Source organism: Chlorocebus sabaeus, chromosome 9, assembly GCF_047675955.1.
Source record: "Chlorocebus sabaeus isolate Y175 chromosome 9, mChlSab1.0.hap1, whole genome shotgun sequence".
Taxonomy (NCBI): domain Eukaryota; kingdom Metazoa; phylum Chordata; class Mammalia; order Primates; family Cercopithecidae; genus Chlorocebus; species Chlorocebus sabaeus.
In genome coordinates, this window is record NC_132912.1 from 98,944,850 (window position 1) to 98,963,679 (window position 18,830).

The 18,830-nt window shown below is 45.2% G+C and overlaps 2 protein-coding genes across 4 annotated transcripts in view; one reads left to right on the top strand and one right to left on the bottom strand.

Moving 5' to 3' along the window:
• ZNF518A (zinc finger protein 518A) overlaps positions 1 to 18,830 on the top strand; it is a 123,090-nt gene that overhangs the window by 80,880 nt on the left and 23,380 nt on the right. The window lies entirely within an intron of this gene.
• Positions 1 to 18,830, bottom strand: part of BLNK (B cell linker) — an 89,609-nt gene that overhangs the window by 20,531 nt on the left and 50,248 nt on the right. For 2 of the 3 annotated variants that reach the window (XM_073019220.1, XM_073019221.1), the window contains exons 5-10: positions 18,631 to 18,787; positions 15,104 to 15,267; positions 7,635 to 7,716; positions 6,237 to 6,305; positions 1,189 to 1,258; positions 1,038 to 1,088 (exon numbers count right to left, since the gene is read on the bottom strand). In XM_073019220.1, coding sequence (XP_072875321.1) covers positions 1,038 to 1,088; positions 1,189 to 1,258; positions 6,237 to 6,305; positions 7,635 to 7,716; positions 15,104 to 15,267; positions 18,631 to 18,787 — 593 coding nt within the window. The remainder of the gene's footprint in view (positions 1 to 1,037; positions 1,089 to 1,188; positions 1,259 to 6,236; positions 6,306 to 7,634; positions 7,717 to 15,103; positions 15,268 to 18,630; positions 18,788 to 18,830) is intronic. The other variant, XM_007963706.3, reaches the window with a different exon arrangement.

Consider the following 18,830-nt stretch of genomic DNA (forward strand, 5'->3'; position numbering starts at 1 on the left):
GTATGCTCCTTTTCTCTGTGTTAAATTTCTTAATTTAAAAACGCTCACCATGTCTCTCTCTTGCTTTGTTTTTGGCTGAGAGTTGAAGTGTGGGGGAAGAATACAAGAATTCCTGAGCACCTGTAAGATGTCTGGCACTGGGTTAGGCTCCTCACTTGTTATTTAAACCTTTCAGTGACATTTTAAAGTGAGGAAACTGAGGCTCAGAGAGACTAAGTAACTTGCGCAAAGTGATACAGCTGAACTAAGAGAGACGTGTGCAGAGTTTTGGTTAACAAACTTTCAACATGGAGGCTTTCTTTGGTTTACACAGAGGCAGAAATAATATTAGAGCCATGCAGGCCAGATTTAGACATATTTAAATTTGCTTTCCAAATAACCTGTTGAGCCAACATAATTTTATGGGGTGATGTTTGTAATATTAACACATGACGATCCTCACCTGACTGTTTACAAAGCCCTTCTAAATTCAATAAGAAAGAATGACTGTCACTTTCGAGAGGAACCTCAGTGGTATGGCTTTGATGGAGCGCCCTGGTCTGACCAGCACATGGTATATATCTGCACACTTATTTGTAGACCGTAAAACTGAGGAGTAGAAAGTAAAGACAAAATCTGCTAGAGACTCTGAAAATGATTCAGGTGCTGGAGCTTCTGAAAGTCGGGGTGTCTTGTGGAACACTGTAAGTTAGTGAACTCAAGACTTAACTAAAACTTTACAGGAGGAAATACTCCTTTATTTATTTATTTATTTATTTATTTATTTGAGATGGAGTCTTGCTCTGTTGCCCAGGCTGGAGTGTGGTGCTACATTCTCAGCTCACTGCAACCTGCAGAGTTTCAAGTGATCCTCCCACCTCAGCCTCCCACGTAGCTGGGATTACAGGTGTGTGCCACCATGCCTGGCTGATTTTTGTATTTTTAGTAGAGATGGGGTTTTGCCATGTTGGCCAGGCCAGTCTTGAACTCCTGGCCTCAAGTGAGCTGCCCGCCTCGGCCTCCGAAAGTGCTGGGATGAAAGGCCTGAGCCACCACACCTGGCTCGTTCGATGTTAGCAGGGCTCCTTACTCTTGGTCCAAGTTGCAGCCTGCCATGGAGAGAACTTCTAATGAAGTCAACAGGGCAGTGGGATATCACCACCCTTATTCCCCAGATCTCAAAAGCTGCTTCCTGCAACAGGTACTTACCCGGCCCGTGGCAACGGGGATGGCGCAGCTGGTGAAGGTGACTTGGTTTCCCAGGCCCCACTGTTTCGACCTGCACAAACATATACACTACTCAGTCCCTAAGTCCTGAACCAGGGGCTGATGGTCACAGTGAGGCTGGCCTTTCTGGCAGGCTCAGAAATATTCGCACATATCGTGTTGCTTTCAGGTAAGCACATATAGGTAGTTATATTGAAGCTATTAAGGAAAACCTGTGGGCAAAGGTGATGACACATTTTAAAAGTGTCAGTGTATAAAGTCAGAACTGGGATGGGGATTAGGGACTCCACCTTAACATTTCTAAAGGACCTTCTCCTTACCCGCACCACCCCCCATCCCCTGCCCCATGGGGCAAGTCCTGAGCCCACTGATTCTGAGAACTCAGTGAGGACTCCCACAGAGGTCCTTGAGGAAGGGAGCCAACAGCTCACACCTGCATCTGTGCACACTGCACAAATGTGCACGGCAGAGGCACCCAGACACAGAGGCTCCAACCCACCACTCCTGACACAGACCTCAGACACTGCTCCCTTATAAGCACACTTAAATACAGTAAATGCCTCTAACTTCACATTTGGAGGATATTTACTCATTCATCTCTGAGTTCTCAGGGCCTTTGCCCACAGGTTTTCCTTAATGGACAAATTGAGACAAGTGCAGGCTGCTGCCCAAATCTCATCTTCTCAAGTCATAGAAGGGACCTGAAGGGTCTTGTGCCCTGCACCCAACCTCCCTGCCTGTACCTGAAGATAGATGCCAGACAATCTTTGTGGGGGAGGAAGTGAGAGAGAGGCAGGATGGATCTTCACTGTGGGACAGAGGGCAGGCCAGGAGGGGAGAGGCCAGAACTGAGCCAGTCCCCTCAGCATCCCCTGGCTGCCTCAGACATGATGCTCACCTGCTTGGACACCACTGCTCAGTGAGACCAAGGGGGCTCTTCATGAGGCTCTTCATTAATTTAACTGAATAAATGTTTTGTTAAGAACTTACTACACATATAAGTCCACAATTCCTCCCCCGCTTTTTTTTTTCTGGGTCTTGTTCTGTCACCTAGGCTGGAGTGCAGTGCGATGATCACAGATTACTGGAGGCTTCAAACTCCTGGACTCAAGTGATCCTCCCCACTAAGCCTCCTGAGTAGCTGGGACTACAGGCGTGCACCACCACACCTGGCTAATTTTTTGTCAAGATGAGATTTTGCCATGTTGCCCAAGCTGGCCTTGAACTGCTGGACTCAAACCATCTACCTGCCTTGGTCTCCCAAAGTGCTGGGATTACAGGCGTGAGCCAGGGTGCCCGGCCTTCAATTCCTAATGGACTTACAGGGCATACTCTGTAAGTACAGGCTGGACCTGCTGCCCTTAGTCGGTACTTTCTTAGTTTGTGAGATAGAACACAGATAAGCACACATTGAAGTAATAATCCATTACCAAGGATTATTGAGGACTTGGTACATGTAAAGCCCTTGAAGGTACCATGTTAGGGGCAGAGGAAGAGGCGAAAAAGCAGACATAGGCCTCTGCCCTCTCAGAATTTATAACAGGGAAGATATGTGCACCCCTGTATCATCTCATCCAAACACAAACAAGAAAAAGAAAAGGCCTCAAAAAGTATTGAAATAGAGACCAGGAAGTTCCTTCCCATGTGTGTCACTGGAGAGAGGCCCCCAGGCTTCCACTCAGAGCCCACTGACTCTTTTCCTAAACCCTCATGGGTGGGAACAACAGCAAAGAGTGGGTGGCGTGGATTGTCCCGGTGGCCTTCCCCAGCACCCTGGGAAGCAGTGCCCCCTCCATGACAGCTCTGTCTTCCACGGCACCTGAACTGCGTCTGATTTTTTGAAACATTTTGGAAAAGAGATTGCATTTGGAATGTTTACATTTCATGTGACAACATGAAAACAATAAACTGAAATGTCACCTGAATGTGTAGTAGGAGTCTCACTGTGTTTAAGTGGCTGGTGTATCAAATTGAATACTTAAGACTGACACTGTTAAAGTACCCTTGACTACTCATAGAATTTGATGGAAGATCTCGGGGAAGCGGAACAAAATCTTGTCTGAAAAATAAGGAAGTACAAAGAAGGTCTGAGTCTGAATTTCTCGCTTCTGAAATGCTGAGGGCTCATTTGACCGCTATATTATCTTTGTCAGACCTCCCGCCTGGCTTTTCTACTATGCTTCCCTTTCTTGCATATCTCAGAATAGTCTGCCAAAACCTTCCTTTCCTTTTCCCTCCCTATAAATAACTTCTGGTGATAAGAGGACAGCATGAGCACTGGTGGAAAGCCTATGGTCTTGCCTCAGGAAGACAGAGTTCTAAGGAAGGATGGAGCATGTCTCCTCTGTTTCATGGGCCAGTGACCCATGAAACGATATCGTTCCCTGAGAATATCTGCCAGAATGGTCATGGATCAAGGCAGATTGAACAAGGGATTCTGAATAATAACAATAATAATAACAAAGCACTAGCACTTTATGAGTGCAAGTCATCTATAGTGAGTCACTTAATTCTCATGATGTCTACTCATGATACCCCTAGGCATAGGTGCCATTTTATCAGAGGAAGAAACTAAGAAACAGAGATGACTTCACCTGTTGAAAGCCCAGCACCTAGCAAATGTCAGAGCCAGGACCTGAACTATTTCACTTCTTCCCCCCTCCTGTAGGTGCTCCCACCTGTATGTGACAATCACATAACCAGGACATTATTTTCTTGTTTAGATTTCCTTTCTTCATCTGATGTCTCTAGTATTAAAATACAGCTATACCAGGTTAATAGCAAACTTATGAGTAATAAATCCAGCTGATTAATGCCCCCTTGGTGATTCTTTAAATATTTAATACAACCAGTGTTTGAGGACTCATTCACCCTCTCAACCAACTGACCCCTCCTCAGTCTCGGCATCTCCCCTAAGCCAGATCCTGGGGTAGGCCCTGGAAACAGCTGTGAGCAAAGAAAGACAGAAATCTCAGGGCATGTGCAGGGCACTACAGGGATCTGCCCAAGCATGGGGCCAGGTAAAGCCTCCTGAGCAACGACATTGAAGGCAAGGTCTTCAAGGAGCTTGCAGTGTACTTAGGAAGCGATTAGACTGAGATACAAAGTAATTAGGGAATAAGTACAGGCTAAGTGTAAGGCGGAAGAGACTCCCTGCAAAGGAGAGCTCTCTGAGGGCTACAGAAACCAGAGGAGGCTTCCTAGAGGTGGAGGCCTCAAGCTGGGCCTTGAAGGATGGGTAGGATTAGGTGTCCTAAAAGTGAGAACACAAAGACTAAGAAGCAAGACCCATGAAATATAGGCTGATTGGAGTACTGGGTGTGTTTTAGGAAGAGGAGGTCCTTGTAAGGCAAGTAGAGCTTTGTAAGAGGCAAACACCAGATATTAGTAATCTATTTCTCTAAAGGAGGGTTGACGTCTTCATTTATTTATTTGTTAAAGGGTTTTCTGTTCCAGTAACAACAGCCCTCATCCTGAGTTATCGGGAGTTAGGAGTCTCCATTTCGGCTGGGGCCTAAGCAACCTGGTCACGATGTTTTAGATTGGCATGTTGACCTTTGTTTTGCCTCCCTAGAGGGTAAGATGAACTGGCTAAGATGGCTCTGAGCTCCACTCCCCACATATAAAGCGCTTGTGGGTTCTGAGAAGAGGATAAGTAAAACCAGAACTTGTGAAGAACGTGAATAATTTCATAAGAAATGAGTCCAGGAAAAGGTTTTTAAAATACTCGACTCTTCTTTCATTTTCTATCAAGGAGCCTGTCTCTGGAAGCAGAGCTCAGCCTCCCAACGACCTGTGTTCAGCTCTGTGAGAGAAGAAAGTGTATGTATACGAATATGTGTATGTGTGCGTGCGTGCGTGCACATATGTGTGCCTAGGGGAGAGGGACGAGGGGAGAGAGAGAGAGGAAATGCCCGTGAGAATGCTGGAGAGCAGGCTCCTATACCTCTCTGTGCTGTTCATGGGGGTCATGGGTACCCCTCAGTGTCTTGGGCTCAGCCTTGGGGTTGCCAAAACCTACAGAAGCAACCAGGAACATTTATGGTTTGGTGGTAGAGGTGACGTGGCAAAAACTAGCTTTGTGGTGAGATGAAACTGGTAACATCTGGAGGAGTTCAGCAGCTCAGTCCCTGTCACTGAGGAGAGAGTCGAGAGGCAAGGGTGTGGCCGGTGGACTGCTGCAGACAAGAAGGTGCAAGGTGGCTGAGTAAAGAAAGCCCGGACTAGGGTGGTCACAGCTAAAATGGAACAGCAAATTCAGGAGAAATAAAAGCAGGATTTGGAGTATGTGGCCTGGAGGCTGTGCACATTGAGAAACAGGGGTGCCCACAGGGAAGGGAGGAGTGAGTTTAGAGTCCTGCGTGGGAGCATCAAGGTGTTCCGAAGGGAAGTCAGGTCAGGTTGGATGCCAGGGAGTTACCAGTGTAGACTTGAGACATGAAGCCAGATTACTTGATGAACCCTACAGAAGTGAAAAATCATTCTCTCTCCTCAGCACTCAGTGTGTGCCAGGCACTCATTAAGAGTTTCACATGCAGCAGAATTCTCCTGTCACAGAGTAGGGGCTATGAGCACCATTTACAGACAGGAAAAACTGATACTTGGAGAGGCGGAGTACAAGCTCAAGGTGGCATAGCTGGTGACGGGGCACACTGGGGTTCCAACTGAGGGCTGTCTGGCTCAAAACCAAGCTTGTAACCATCATGATGTTCTGAAAGAACTGAGGGTTGAGGGCTGAGGGCTAAACTCTGGGACCCCCTCAGTCAAGGGAGGGGACACAGAGAAGCCAGCAAGGTGCCCAGGAAGGTAGGGTGAAAACCAGAACTTGTCTAGCAGATGCCAAAATGCCTGGGGAAATGGCCGCTTCCACACACGTGCCACAAGACAATGCATGAGGGTGAGGACTGGCCTTCTGTTCCCATTATTAAGACATTTGCAAATACAAGTGATTACTTCTTCATAGTTCATCTGAGTCGTTTTTCTTATTTGAAATAGACATAAAACCAAACCAAATCACACATACACTTTACCTGAAGCTGTTCCTGGAGGAGAGGCGGGCGTTGAGGAATTTGGCTTGGTTGATCTATTCACCATGGGAGCTTAAACACAGAAATATACATATATGTATATATAAAACCATTACAGATACATGCCATTAGGGAAATTCACACTCAGGGAAAAATGATGACCAGACCAGAGAATTTGCAAAGAATGGGAGACACACTTATTAGACACACAAACTAATAAAAGAAGCCTTCTCAGAAGAAACATCTTTAGAATGGAAATATCAATGACAGATTCATAATTTGATATATTATTATTTGATTATTTGATGATAGAGATCTTGTTAAAGTGAATAATGGCTTGGAATTTCATTTGCCAAATGGGAGGTCTAAGAGATAAAGGAGTTTTATTGTTTTTGTTTTTCATCAAGAGTGTATTGAACCCCTTACTGGAGGGGCCCAATTAATAGCTCCACCTCCCCTAGCAGACGCAATACACACCATTGCTCTGGGATTTCAGGAGTTTTTTCTTTTCTTTTCTTTTCTGTTCTTTTTTTTTAAAGAGGGGTTGGTAAGGAGGGAATGTGTATTTGTTGTTTTGTGGTAATGGATGGCTTGGGAATTCAGGTGGGTCTTGAAGCTGTTGGTGATAGGTACGGAGTATGGGAGAGGGATGCTACATGATGGCGGACTAAAACCTGAATATGGCTACCATGGAGTTGACAGTAGCAGATGAGCAATGTTACCTGAAGAGCTGATTCATAGCTGACTGTATGGGAGGGAGTGATTTTTTTTAAAAGCATTACTGAGATGCAATTCACATTGCATCACTTGTACTGGATCATATTCTCCATAGTAACTATATTCAGAGTAAACATACCCTGTTTCCATGCCTAATCTTATGTAGCACTGGCTTTTTAAGATAATTCATTTGTCATAGCATTTGTTGTCCTGTGAAGGGTTAACAGATGAAATGTTTCTCGTAGGCCTAACATACTACTAAATCTAAAGAGCCAGGACTCAGGGCATATTTCACTCTTTCATTTTTTCACTCTTCTGCAGAAACTGTTCTTGGTGCAGTGTTTACAAGGCCAACATGGTGGCTTGCGACATTGTATTAGGTTTTATGAGAAATCCATTTAAAGCGAGGGCAGCTGAAGAGAACTACCCAGGTGCTTTCATAATTTGAGATGGGAGGATTAAATCATGGAAGAGGAAAGAGAAGGCGGGGAAGGGCTATGACACAGAAATGGGTTGTCACTGATGGTGTCTGCCCAACCAGCCAAAGAAGTATACACTGTGGCCCAGGGGAGAAAGGCCTGGACACTGTCATTTCTGAGCCTCTTAGAACTTACTACCAAATACTCTTGTACATCCCCATCAACTGCTAAAAATTTTCAGGTGCTTAAGGTGACAAACTCTTACCTCTTTCAGGTGGAGGTGAACTGCTTTCTGTGGGATGAATATAGTTTTCATCATTATCTTCTACGGGGACCACATAATCAGCCTAACAGAAATATAAAACTGAATGAGGAGAGTGCTGTACATTCATAGCTGACTGTATGGGAGGGAGTGATTTTTTTTAAAAGCATTACTGAGATGCAATTCACATACCATAAAATTCTACTATGTAAATTGTACAATTTGGTGACTTTTAGTATATTCACAGATGTATGCAATGATCACCACAATCTAATTTTAGGACATTTTTATCACCCCAAAAAGAAACCTTGCACCCATTAGTCACTCCCCATCCACCACTCCCTTGACCTACTCAGCCACAAATCTACTTTCTTTCTCTATAGATTTTGCCCATTCTGGACATTGAATATACATGGAATCACACAATCTATAGTCTTTTGAGACTTCTTTCACTTAGTATAATGTTTTCAAGGTTTTCCTGTGGTATAGTATGTGTGACAACTCCAGCCTTTTTTATGGCCAAATAATATTCTATTTTATGAGTATCCCACATTTGTTTATCCATTCATCAGCTGATGGACATTTGAGCTTTTTTCCACTTTTTGGCTGTAATGAATAATGGTGTCATGACTAGCCATGTACAAGTTTTTGTGTAGACATGCGTTTCTCTTGGGAATATCCTAGAGGTGAAATTGTTGAGTCATATGGTAGCTCTGTGTTAAACAGTCAGAGAAACTGCCAAACTGTTTTCCAAAGACACTGCACCATTTTTCATTCCTGCCAGCAACGTATGAGGGCTCCAGTTTTTCCATATCCTTACCAACACTTGTTATCATCCTTTTTATGACAGCCATCCTTGTGTGTGCAAAATGGTATCTCGTTATAGTTTTGATTTGCATTTCCCTGATGACTAATGATGTTGAGTATCTTTTTATATACTTATTGTCATTTTTTGTATATTCTTTGGAGACATGTCTGTTCAAATCTTTGCCCATTTTTAATTGGGTTGTTTATCTTTTTATTGAGTTGTAAGAGTTCTCTATAATTCTAGTTACAAGTTCTTCATCAGATATACAATTTGCAAAACTTTTCTTCTATTCTGTAGGTTGCTTTTTTACTTTCTTTCTTTCTTTTTTTTTTTTTTTTTTTTTTGAGACTGAGTCTCGCTCTGTCTCCCAGGCTGGAGTGCAGTGGCATGATCTCTGCTCACTGCAAGCTCCGCCTCCCGGGTTCATACCATTCTGCTGCTTCAGCCTCCCGAGTAGCTGGGACTACAGGCGCCCGCCATCATACCCGGCTAATTTTTTGTATTTTTAGTAGAGACGGGGTTTCACCGTGTTAGCCAGGATGGTCTCAATCTCCTGACCTCATGATCCGCCTGCCTCAGCCTCCCAAAGTGCTGGGATTACAGGCATGAGCCACCGCGCCCTGCCCGCTTTTTTACTTTCTTATTGGTTTCATAGGTGGCACAAAATGTTTAAACTTTGAAGTCTGTTTTATTTATTTTTTCTTTTATTGCTTGTACTTTTGGTGTCAAATCTAAGAAACCATTGCCCAATCCAAAGCCATAAAGACTCATACCGGTGTTTTCCTCTAAGAGTTTTAGAGTTTTAGCTCGCTCTTATAGTTAGGTCTATGCTACATTTTCAGTTAATTTTTGTGTATGATGTGAGGTTAGAAGTCCAATTTCATTCTTTTGCCTGTGGATACATCTAGCACCATTTACCTAGCACCATTTGTTTTAAAAAAATATTTCTCCATTGAATCGTCTTAGCACTTTTGTCGATAATTAAATGACCATAAATGGAGGCAGGGAGGGATTTTATATTGACAAGACACAAATGAGGTAACCAGATTCCAAAGTGGTTTTTACCACCTGCCCTGGTGGGCAGCCAAGAAGGGTACTGGGAGAAACAAAATCAAAAAGTTATTGCCAGGTGTTCTTCTAAGTACTGTACATGTTTTTTTTCCTCATGTAATCCTTCTAACAACACAATAAGAGAGGTACCACCATTGGCTCCATTTCCAGATGAAGAACCTGAGGCACAGAAAAATTAAGTAGTTTGCTCAAGTTGTCAAGTTTAAAAGTGGTAGACCCAGACAGGCACAGTGGCTCGTGCCTGTAATCCCAGATCTTTGGGAGGCTGAGGCAGGTGGATAGATAGAGTCCAGGAGTTCAAAACCAGCCTGGGAAACATGGTGAAACCTTGTCTTTACAAAAAGTATAGAAAAATTAGCCAAACATGCTACTCTGGAGGCTGAGGTGGGAAGGTTGCTCGAGCCCAGGAAGCTGAGGCTGCAGTGAGTTGTGATTGCGCTTGGCAACAGAGTGAGACCTTGTCTCAAAAAAAAAAGTGGTAGATCCAGCATTTGAACTCAAGCAGTTCAATAATTTAGCACCCATACTTTTATCCACCACATTCTAGTATGTTCCATCCTCCCCCTCCTCTTTCTGTCTTATCTATCCTCTCTTCATTTAATTGCTATTTCTTATCTCTTTCTTCACCTCTGAAGCTGACCAAGAGGCACCAGAGAGTTCTACTCACATATCTCAATCTGCAGTTGTGTTTAGAGATGATCTGGCTGAGGGAGGTGAGGCTTTGGAATCATACAGACCTGGGAGGAAATCTGTGCTTGGGTCTTTTCTAGACGTATGACCTGTTGGGGAGTTAATTGCTGAATCATCGGAAGTTCTCCTGGATTCTGCCATTCAGAAGTGGGCACTTGCTTCTCTGTGGCACAGGAAACCTGGTCCTCATCTCTGCTTCATCTCTGGCCCCACAGTGTCAAACTATGAACTCCTGAAGGACAGGGCCTTCTCTTTCTCTGTATTTGTGTTTCCAGTATCTGGCCAAATGCCTCACTGAATTGAATTGAAATTGACTAACCCAATAGCCAAAGCTGGGATGGGCTGACTTAGCAGCTTTGAATAACGGGATGTTGAGTGGCTGCAGTATCCCTGCAGGACCTTTTTGAGTCCGTGGGTCCACCTTTTTGGATTCATTAGTAGCCAGAGTGACATGCTTTATCAGAACTCAACTTCTCTTCTAGGGGTTAGTTCCTATAAAAGGAGAGGTTGAGCCCGCAGGAGGCATGCCACCCTCTTAAACCCTGTAGTCAACAAAATCCTTAAACATCCTATATCTGAACACAGAATATTGGTATTGACACTCGGCAATGATGCCTGAATGGATATAGGGAAGTTGGAAGCTCCAGGCCCTAACCTAGTCCTACTTAACCACTTCAAAATTTATTCTTTCTTCTGTATTCTCAATTTTGTACTTGTTTTGTTCTTCAGGGCTTGATTACAGAAAATGTTTTTATCTGCAGTGTTTAGAATCTGAGCTGTTTAGAGTCATGATGATATAGGAGTTAAGAAAAAATTACTTAAGCAGATAGTGAGAGTAAGATGTCCTTGGTAAGGTTTTCCTTTTAATAAAAAGCAGCCCCAAATCATTTTCTTTTCTAACACAGAGCAGCCTGTAAAATCAGGCTGCTGATAGAGACGAGCAAGCTGGAAGCTTGCATGGGTGAATGCTGGCAGTTGTGCCAATAGGAAAATGCTACCTGTGCCTAGGCGTGATCAAAATGGTGGCTCTGTCTTCCCTTCTCTTTGCCAGCCACCTGTACACTAAGGAGCAGACAAGACGGCACTGGCCAAGTAGAAAACCCATGTGTATAATAAGATGAGGGTGGGGCGACCAGCCTCTTCTGCACCATGTAAATGTCACTCCTGATCAAACCAATCTATGGGCCCTATGTAAATCAGGTATCTCCTCCTGAAGCCTGCCTATAAAATCTGCTGTGGTCCACCACAGGCCCGGTTTTCCTTTTAGGATTCCACTCTCTTGCAAGAGAGAGAGAGATGCTTTCCTCTCTCCTGTCTATTGAACTTTCCGCTCCCTAACCAACCAACACGTGTCTGTGTCATTAACCTCAGTGCGAGATGATGAATCCCAGATATGTACCCCAGACAATGATGCCACTTCAGTGATATTTCTGGAATGCAGACATTTGTGTTCACAAAGAATGATAGGAAAAAAAGACTTGATCCAGTCTCAAAAAATTCTATTTGTAGTGTCTGCCCAACTCTCTCATCTTTATAGGGTTTTAGGAGAAGGTATGTACAATGTATATTCCCAACATTGCAGTTCAATGCTTCAATGTTGTTATTGCTGAAATAAGTAAATGACGGAGAACCATCATATTTTATATCCTTTATTAGGATATCATGTGGTCTTATTGACCGCTTTGACATTGCTGCAGTGTTTTAATATCAGCCCCCTTATTTCATGAACAAAACACAAAAACTTGACTTTAGTGAATCAGTGATTGGTCTTTCGAAACCAAGTAGATTATTCTACTGCCATCACCTACAGGTATTAGAAATCCTTCTTCAGTTATTACAATGACATGATTCCAAATTAAAAATAGATTAAAAATCATCTTAGATCAACTCCAATGTTTAGATGTTTCAGTATTAATAAGACACTTGTCATAAGTGTTTACATGTTTGCCTCCCCCTAGGACTACAGAATTGGAAAATAGGGGTAACATGAATTTATCTTATTTTCACTTTCCCATTGGCTCATACCCTATTACTTAGCAGGAGTCATTTTGATTAGCTATTAAATGCCTACATGAGCTGCATCCTCATTACTACTCATATGAGCATGTAAAAGCTTTACGTACATTATTTTATTGAATTCTTATAAAAATACCCTTTAAGCTAAGTATATTCCCTCTGTGACCTTGGACAAGTTTTTTTTTAGTCCCTTTACACCTTTGTTTCCTCATCTGTAAAGTGGGGCTGATGACAGACTTCATGTGGTTGGTGTGAGGATTTAATGAGATAATGCACACAAAGTGCTCAGAACACCAGCGGATACACAGCATTCACCAAGTGTTAGCCACTCTCATTATAGCACAGATGCTTCTTCCCCCTAAATGTCTTTGCCCCACCTCTAGCTTTCTGTTTAGCCTGTATCTCTATATTTTGCGTATAACCTGTAGAACAGGGTTAAACATTTTTATTTATTCTGGTACTTGACTTCTTTTCCCAACTAATGGTTCAGACATATCTTAATGTTGGCCTCTGTTTGTTTGTGTATTTGTTTTTACACCTCTTTCTTATATTGGCTCTCCGTCTGCCCATTCCAGAACGCCCCTACCTTCTTGCTTCTCTTTTTCCCACTGGTGAAGACTTGTCTGAGCCATCTCCACGAGGCTGCAATTAGCAAACCTCTGCCTTGCCTCCCTAGGGTCCATTCTCAGTTATTTACAGAAATGAAGAGCCTTACATATCCCACAGTATTCATTCGCATTCTGTATCTGAATTTGTGTCTTCATATGGATTTGCCAAATGCTGAAATAATTTACAGTGAGACCCTAACAGCTGGTCTCCCCATTCTGTCCCCTCCCCTGCTCAGCTTCTCCTTGCCACCCTATTCACACCCTTGAAAGGACAATGTCACCTCTCAGATGGGAGGAGTGTGCACAGGGAGAGGGTGTGTACTTGCACTGTATGTGTCGTGGGAGCTATGACAAATCAAAAAAGAGACCAGGGATTCACAGCTGAGAGAGAGGGGGGGGTGCCCTGGGGCACAGTTGCTTTGAGGCCACTGCTGGCCTGGTGTTGCCAGATTTCAGTTTTCAGAAGAAACTAGAAAACTGGATTTTGTCAAGAATCTAGAATATGGTAGAAAGGAATCCAACATGTATTAAACCCCTCTGTGTGTGAGCCACTGTATTTAGTGCTGTACATATGTTTTCTTATTAAATTCTCAAAATAACAGAGATGAGATGAAAAACAGACAAAAAGAAGTTGTCTAGCTTGCCCCAAATTATACACCTAGAAGGGCCAAAGCAGGAATTTGGGCCTAGATGCTGCCTCTATTTTGATTTAAAAGTCCATCTTTTCCATCTCCTGCTGGGCTGCAAATTTTATAAAGGTGGAATGAAGATCATTTCACAACATGTGTGTAAGCCATAAGTTTTATCCTCTAGAGGCAAGTTATTTCTTAGAGAAGCTGCCGGCTGGTCTCTGTCCTTATTTAAAATGCAAGGACCTCTGGGAGCCATAACACATTAGGCTTTATCACTTATTACAACAGTTTTGATGAGTTTATGTATTCATTTTCAAATAGGAGCAGTTCCATAGGGAAAATGACACACAAGCTCTAAGAGCTGAGAGAGGGGAGACTGAGGAGGTAAACCCAGAGTTGGATGCTGGGCCATCTGAAAAGGTGGGTCTCTGGACACCTGGTGGCAGTGGGGGTGGGGCAGCTGTGGGGAGGGAGGAAGTGAGAAGCAAGAGCTGTCAAAGGGAAGTCAGGGGTCAGATCCTCCACAGGTTGTGCGGGGTACCTTACAGACTAGCGATCTCCATTGTACATCCTGGCCCATGTCACCCTCTGCATCTGAGAAGAGGAAAGTGGAGGAGCAGAGAGAAAAGAAGGTGGAGGAAAGAAAGTAAGGTGGAGACAGTGTTACAGTGGGTATAATAGCTAGTCAGGCATGAGCAGGGCAGAAGAGGGCTCCCCTGCCCCAGGAATGTCAGGAGACTATCAGGTGATTGTCAGGTGGTTGTTAATTGTCTCTCTAAAATAATAACTGGTCACAGCCAGCACCAGAGAAAGGCAGTCTCCCAATAGATAGAAAAAACCTGAAACTAGTGATGAGCAGTTTCCCAATAAGATCTCAGGAGTTGGGCAAGTGGGCTCAAGCATGCGCATTAAGAGGCAAAATGGCAGAGTTTAATTGGTATTTGACCTTCTAGAAACATTCAGCTGGTAAGGCAAGAGTGCCTCAAGGGAGTGTGCATACAACTCCGGTAAGCACACTGCACATGCTCACCTCCCAAATGCTAGCAGGCCACCGCACAAGCAGACAGCTCACACAAAGGAAGAATTGGGGAGAAGGGACACAAGACCCCAGAAGTGTGCCAGTGTATAAAACCCCAAGTCAAAGGTCAAACAGCGCACTGGATCTCTCAAGTCATCCACTTGGCCCTCTTCTAAGTGTACTTGACTTCTTTTCATTCCTGCTCTGAAACTTGCCTTAGTCTCTCCTTCTGCCTTATGCCCAGGAGGCAAAAATTGAAGTTGCTGCAGACCCATATGGATTTGCTGTCGGTTAACAACAGGACAGAGAAGCAAAGAACAAAGAGAGGGGAAGAACATCTTAGGGAGGAAAGAAGAGATTCACAGGAAACCACAGGGAAGAAGGAGGGAATAATATGAGGGGCACAGACTCAGTATTGATATTTCACCATACACCTCTAGTAAACTGACATGCTTACAATAAGCCATTTTGGAGAAAACCAAGTCCCTTTGGTATAATAGTGGAGAGTGAGAGGGGACAGTCAATAGCAGGTTGTAAAGAAGGAGGACAGCCAGCGGGCAGGCTGTCCTGGTCGCTTGCCCCGCCCCCTCTCTGTGTCCTGGGAAGCCTTTGGGACAGATTTACTTTACCTCATCCTCAAGGAGGCCTTTGGGTTTGGGTGGGACTGGAGGTTTCTGCAGAGCAGTCAGGGCCGGCAGGGTGGAGGTGAGCCTTGCTTTCTCTGAAGGCCAGCTGGGCTTACTGGGAAGTGTCTTGCTGAAGGGTGGGGAATGCCTCTGGCTTGATCGATTGTCTTGAAAGGAACAAACAAAAAACATAACATAAAAGAGGCTCCGGATCATTTCCTGGGTGGAAGCCATTGAGATCTAGAAAGTATAAAACCACGGGTGTCTATGCAGCCACAAATCCACGGGCATTCCTTGAAAAAGTAAAGTGAAATGTTAGGCCAAAAATTTCAACTGCCTATTGACTTAAACGACAAAAACTGGAAGAATGTCCTCATTAAAAATATCCTTCCAGGGCAGTGATGGTCACCCAGAGGTTCAGGAGAGCCAACAGCCCAACACTTGGCCACACAGAGGGCATGGAAGCAGCACTGGTGGGTGCGGGGTGGGGGTGAGGTGCTCCTGGCTTTTAAAAATGCCAAGGTCTAGGTTCCACCCCAGCCTGGCAATGTCTGAACTTCTCAGGAGGAGTCTGGCATTACGGGTTGGAAAAGTTCCCCAGGTTATACTAAAGTGTATCCAGGTGGTGATTACTCATGCTCCTTCCCTCAGTGATTTCGCTCCATTCACAGGGAATCTGTGGGATCCCTTTGGTCCAGGACTGTCCTTCTCAGCAGGTATCAGAAAAGGAGTCAGGCTCTAAGGCCAACTGGATCTGAGTTCTGCCCCTTGCTCAGCCACTCACTAGCTGTGCTCTTTGGGGCTGGTTATTCAACCTCTCTGGGACTCACAGTCTTCACTGTTATTTTTAATTTTTTATTTTTTTGAGACAAAGTTTCACGCTGTTGCCCAGGCTAGAGTGCAGTGGCGTGATCTCTGGTCACTGCAACCTCCGCCTCCCAGGTTCAAGCAATTCTCCTGCCTCAGCCTCCCGAGTAGCTGGGATTACAGGCATGCGCCACCATGCCTGGCTAATTTTTGTATTTTTAGTAGAGATGGGGCTTTACCATGTTGGCCAGGCTGGTTTTGAACTCCTTACCTCAAGTGATTCACCCACCTCAGCCTCCTGAAGTGTTAGGATTACAGGCATGAGCCACCATGCCCGGCCAACATTCTTCATTTTTAAAATGAGGATCATAATATCAACCTTAGAGATCTTGCGGGGATTAGGAAGACGGCAGTGAAGGCAGTAGGTGCAGTGTGTCTGCCTAATAAGTAGAATTCATATCACCTGTGCCATGTGAGCAAGGCCTTAGGCGGCCTCAAGTCTACCCCAGCGATTCAATGAGCTGAGCAAAGATTCAGACTGATGTGTTTTAGGAAAATCTTAGCATAGGAATAACCTGGCGTATTCTTCATACTGGGAACAGCACAGGTGCTAGCACTGGCCTCTGAATTGCATCACTGGCTTGCTGCTTCCTCCTGTGACAGCCCCAGCTCGCCTGGTGCGGCTGTCCTTGCCTGTTAGGCCCCTGCCTCTATGCTCACCTCCTGGTGCCTGCCCCTGCCCTCAGCCCTCACTCTTTGTTGAAGGTATGTGGTTAACTTCACCTCTGCTGCCTCCTCAGAAGCTTCTTTCTGGTGGTATGGCTGTACTCAGGCACGAGGGCCTCCTTCCTTCTGTGCCTTAACTCTTGTCAGTTTTATTTGCACCTCCTGGAGTTTACTCAGATTTCTGAGTCAAAAAATATTTAATGTAATATATAAGCCCATCAGAAGTAGCAAAACACAGGAGACAGGCTTTGAAGAGTGTGATTTTTTATTTTTTTTGAGACAGTTTCACTCTTGTTGCCCAGGCTGGAGTGCGGTGGCGCCATCTTGGCTCACCGCAACCTCCACCTCCTGGGTTCAAGCGATTCTACTGCCTCAGCCTCCATAGTAACTGGGATTACTGGCATGCACCACCATGCCCGGCTAATTTTTTTGTATTTTTAATAGAGATGGGGTTTCGCCATGTTGGCCAGGCTGGTCTTGAACTCTTGATGTCAGGTGATCCACCCACTGGCTTCCCACAGTGCTGGGATTACAGGTGTGAGCCACCGCACTCAGCCAAGAGCGTGTTCTTGAATGAGCCACTTAACCACCCTGAATTGCAGTAGCCCTTTCCTCCCCAGGGTTGTTGTGATGATTGAAAAAGGTCATTCACCAAGTATGGTGGGTGGTGCATAGAGCAGAGTTGTGAAGAGCTGGGCTTTGGAAGCTGGGAGCCCTGTCTTGCATCCCAGCTCCATCACTTAGAGAATCTTGGCCCAGGCAGTTCACTCCTCTGACCTCTTTCACGGGATTATCAAGGGGGTTAAGTAGACCCCTGGGGGAAAGCACTAAACTGTAAATTAGAAGATCTCTGGGAGTATGTGCCTCTTGCGTGCAGCTAAATGCTCAGTGCTTAGCATAGTTCTGGTGCATGGCAGGTGCTCAACAGATCAACTGTGGCAACCCAGTAAGCCCAGCTGGCCTTCACTTTACTTTCATTCAGTGAAGCAAGGAGCAGTGCCTGGTACACTGTAAGGAAGGGGTTAATGGCAGTGAGATGTTAAATGTAGAGCCAGTCCACACAAATGCTGGCATCGCCATGACCATCATGGATATACTTGCTCTCTGAACCTTTGGGGAGCTTAGTCACCTGCCAAGACTGAAACAAAGATGGGCATTAAAATACATACTTGGGGCCAGCTGCAGTGGCTCACGCCTGTAATCCCAGCACTTTGGGAGGCCGAGGCAGTTGGATCACTTGAGGTCAGGGGTTTGAGACCAGCCTGGCCAACATGAGGAAATCCTGTCTCTACTAAAAATACAAAAGTTAGCCGGGTGTGGTGGTGGGTGTCTGTGGTCCCAGCTACTCCAGAGGCTGAGGCAGGAGGTTGAACCCAGGAGGCAGAGGTTGCAGTGAGACGAGTTCGTGCCACTGCACTCCACCCTAGGTGACAGAGTGAGACTCTATCTCAAAAAAAAAAAAAAAAAAAAAAAAAAATACTCGGCCAGACCCAAGCTGTGTCCGTTTAACCCATGAGGCTCATTCCAGGTTTGGGGCTCCTGAGCACCTGTACCCGCTGGTAAAACCCCACAGTCTGGACTAGACATGGGAGGAAGGTGAGGCAGACACTGGGATCCTCGAAGCTCATTGTTCTGTACAGACTTCTTAAGAGATAATCCCAGAACCTTTAGCACACGAAGCCCTAAAAGTGCTTTCCCTGGGAGTGTTGGGCAGGGGTGGAACCATCGGGGTATGCTGGGTTTGTTTATTTATTTATTTATGCCTGCTTTCAAAGTCCCAGATCTAGGAAAGATGTCCCTTCCCCTGGAATGGGAAAACCCTACAGCTTGGGATCCTTTACCTGGGAGCCCAGATCCCCTGCTTGGAGGTGGTGGGAGTGGGAGGCAGGCAGAGGCCCTCAGGCAGCAGCCAGGTTTGTCCCCACCTTGCAATCTTGGCCATCCCACCTCCCCATGGGCCTGGAAGGCAGAGTGCCCAGGTCTGCGGGGGACCTCACCTACGTACTCGCCCCTGGCGAAGGGCAGGGCTGGGTGAACCGGCCGGGTCTCCTGCTCTACCGGAGGCGGCTCGTAGCTGTCATCAGCATTCTCCTCGGCGGGCATCACGTACATCTCTGAGTCGGAGTGCGCGTCTGGATTTTCATAGTCGCTATCCTGCAAGCGCAGATGCAGACACTGTGCTCAGTGTCCCTGTCTG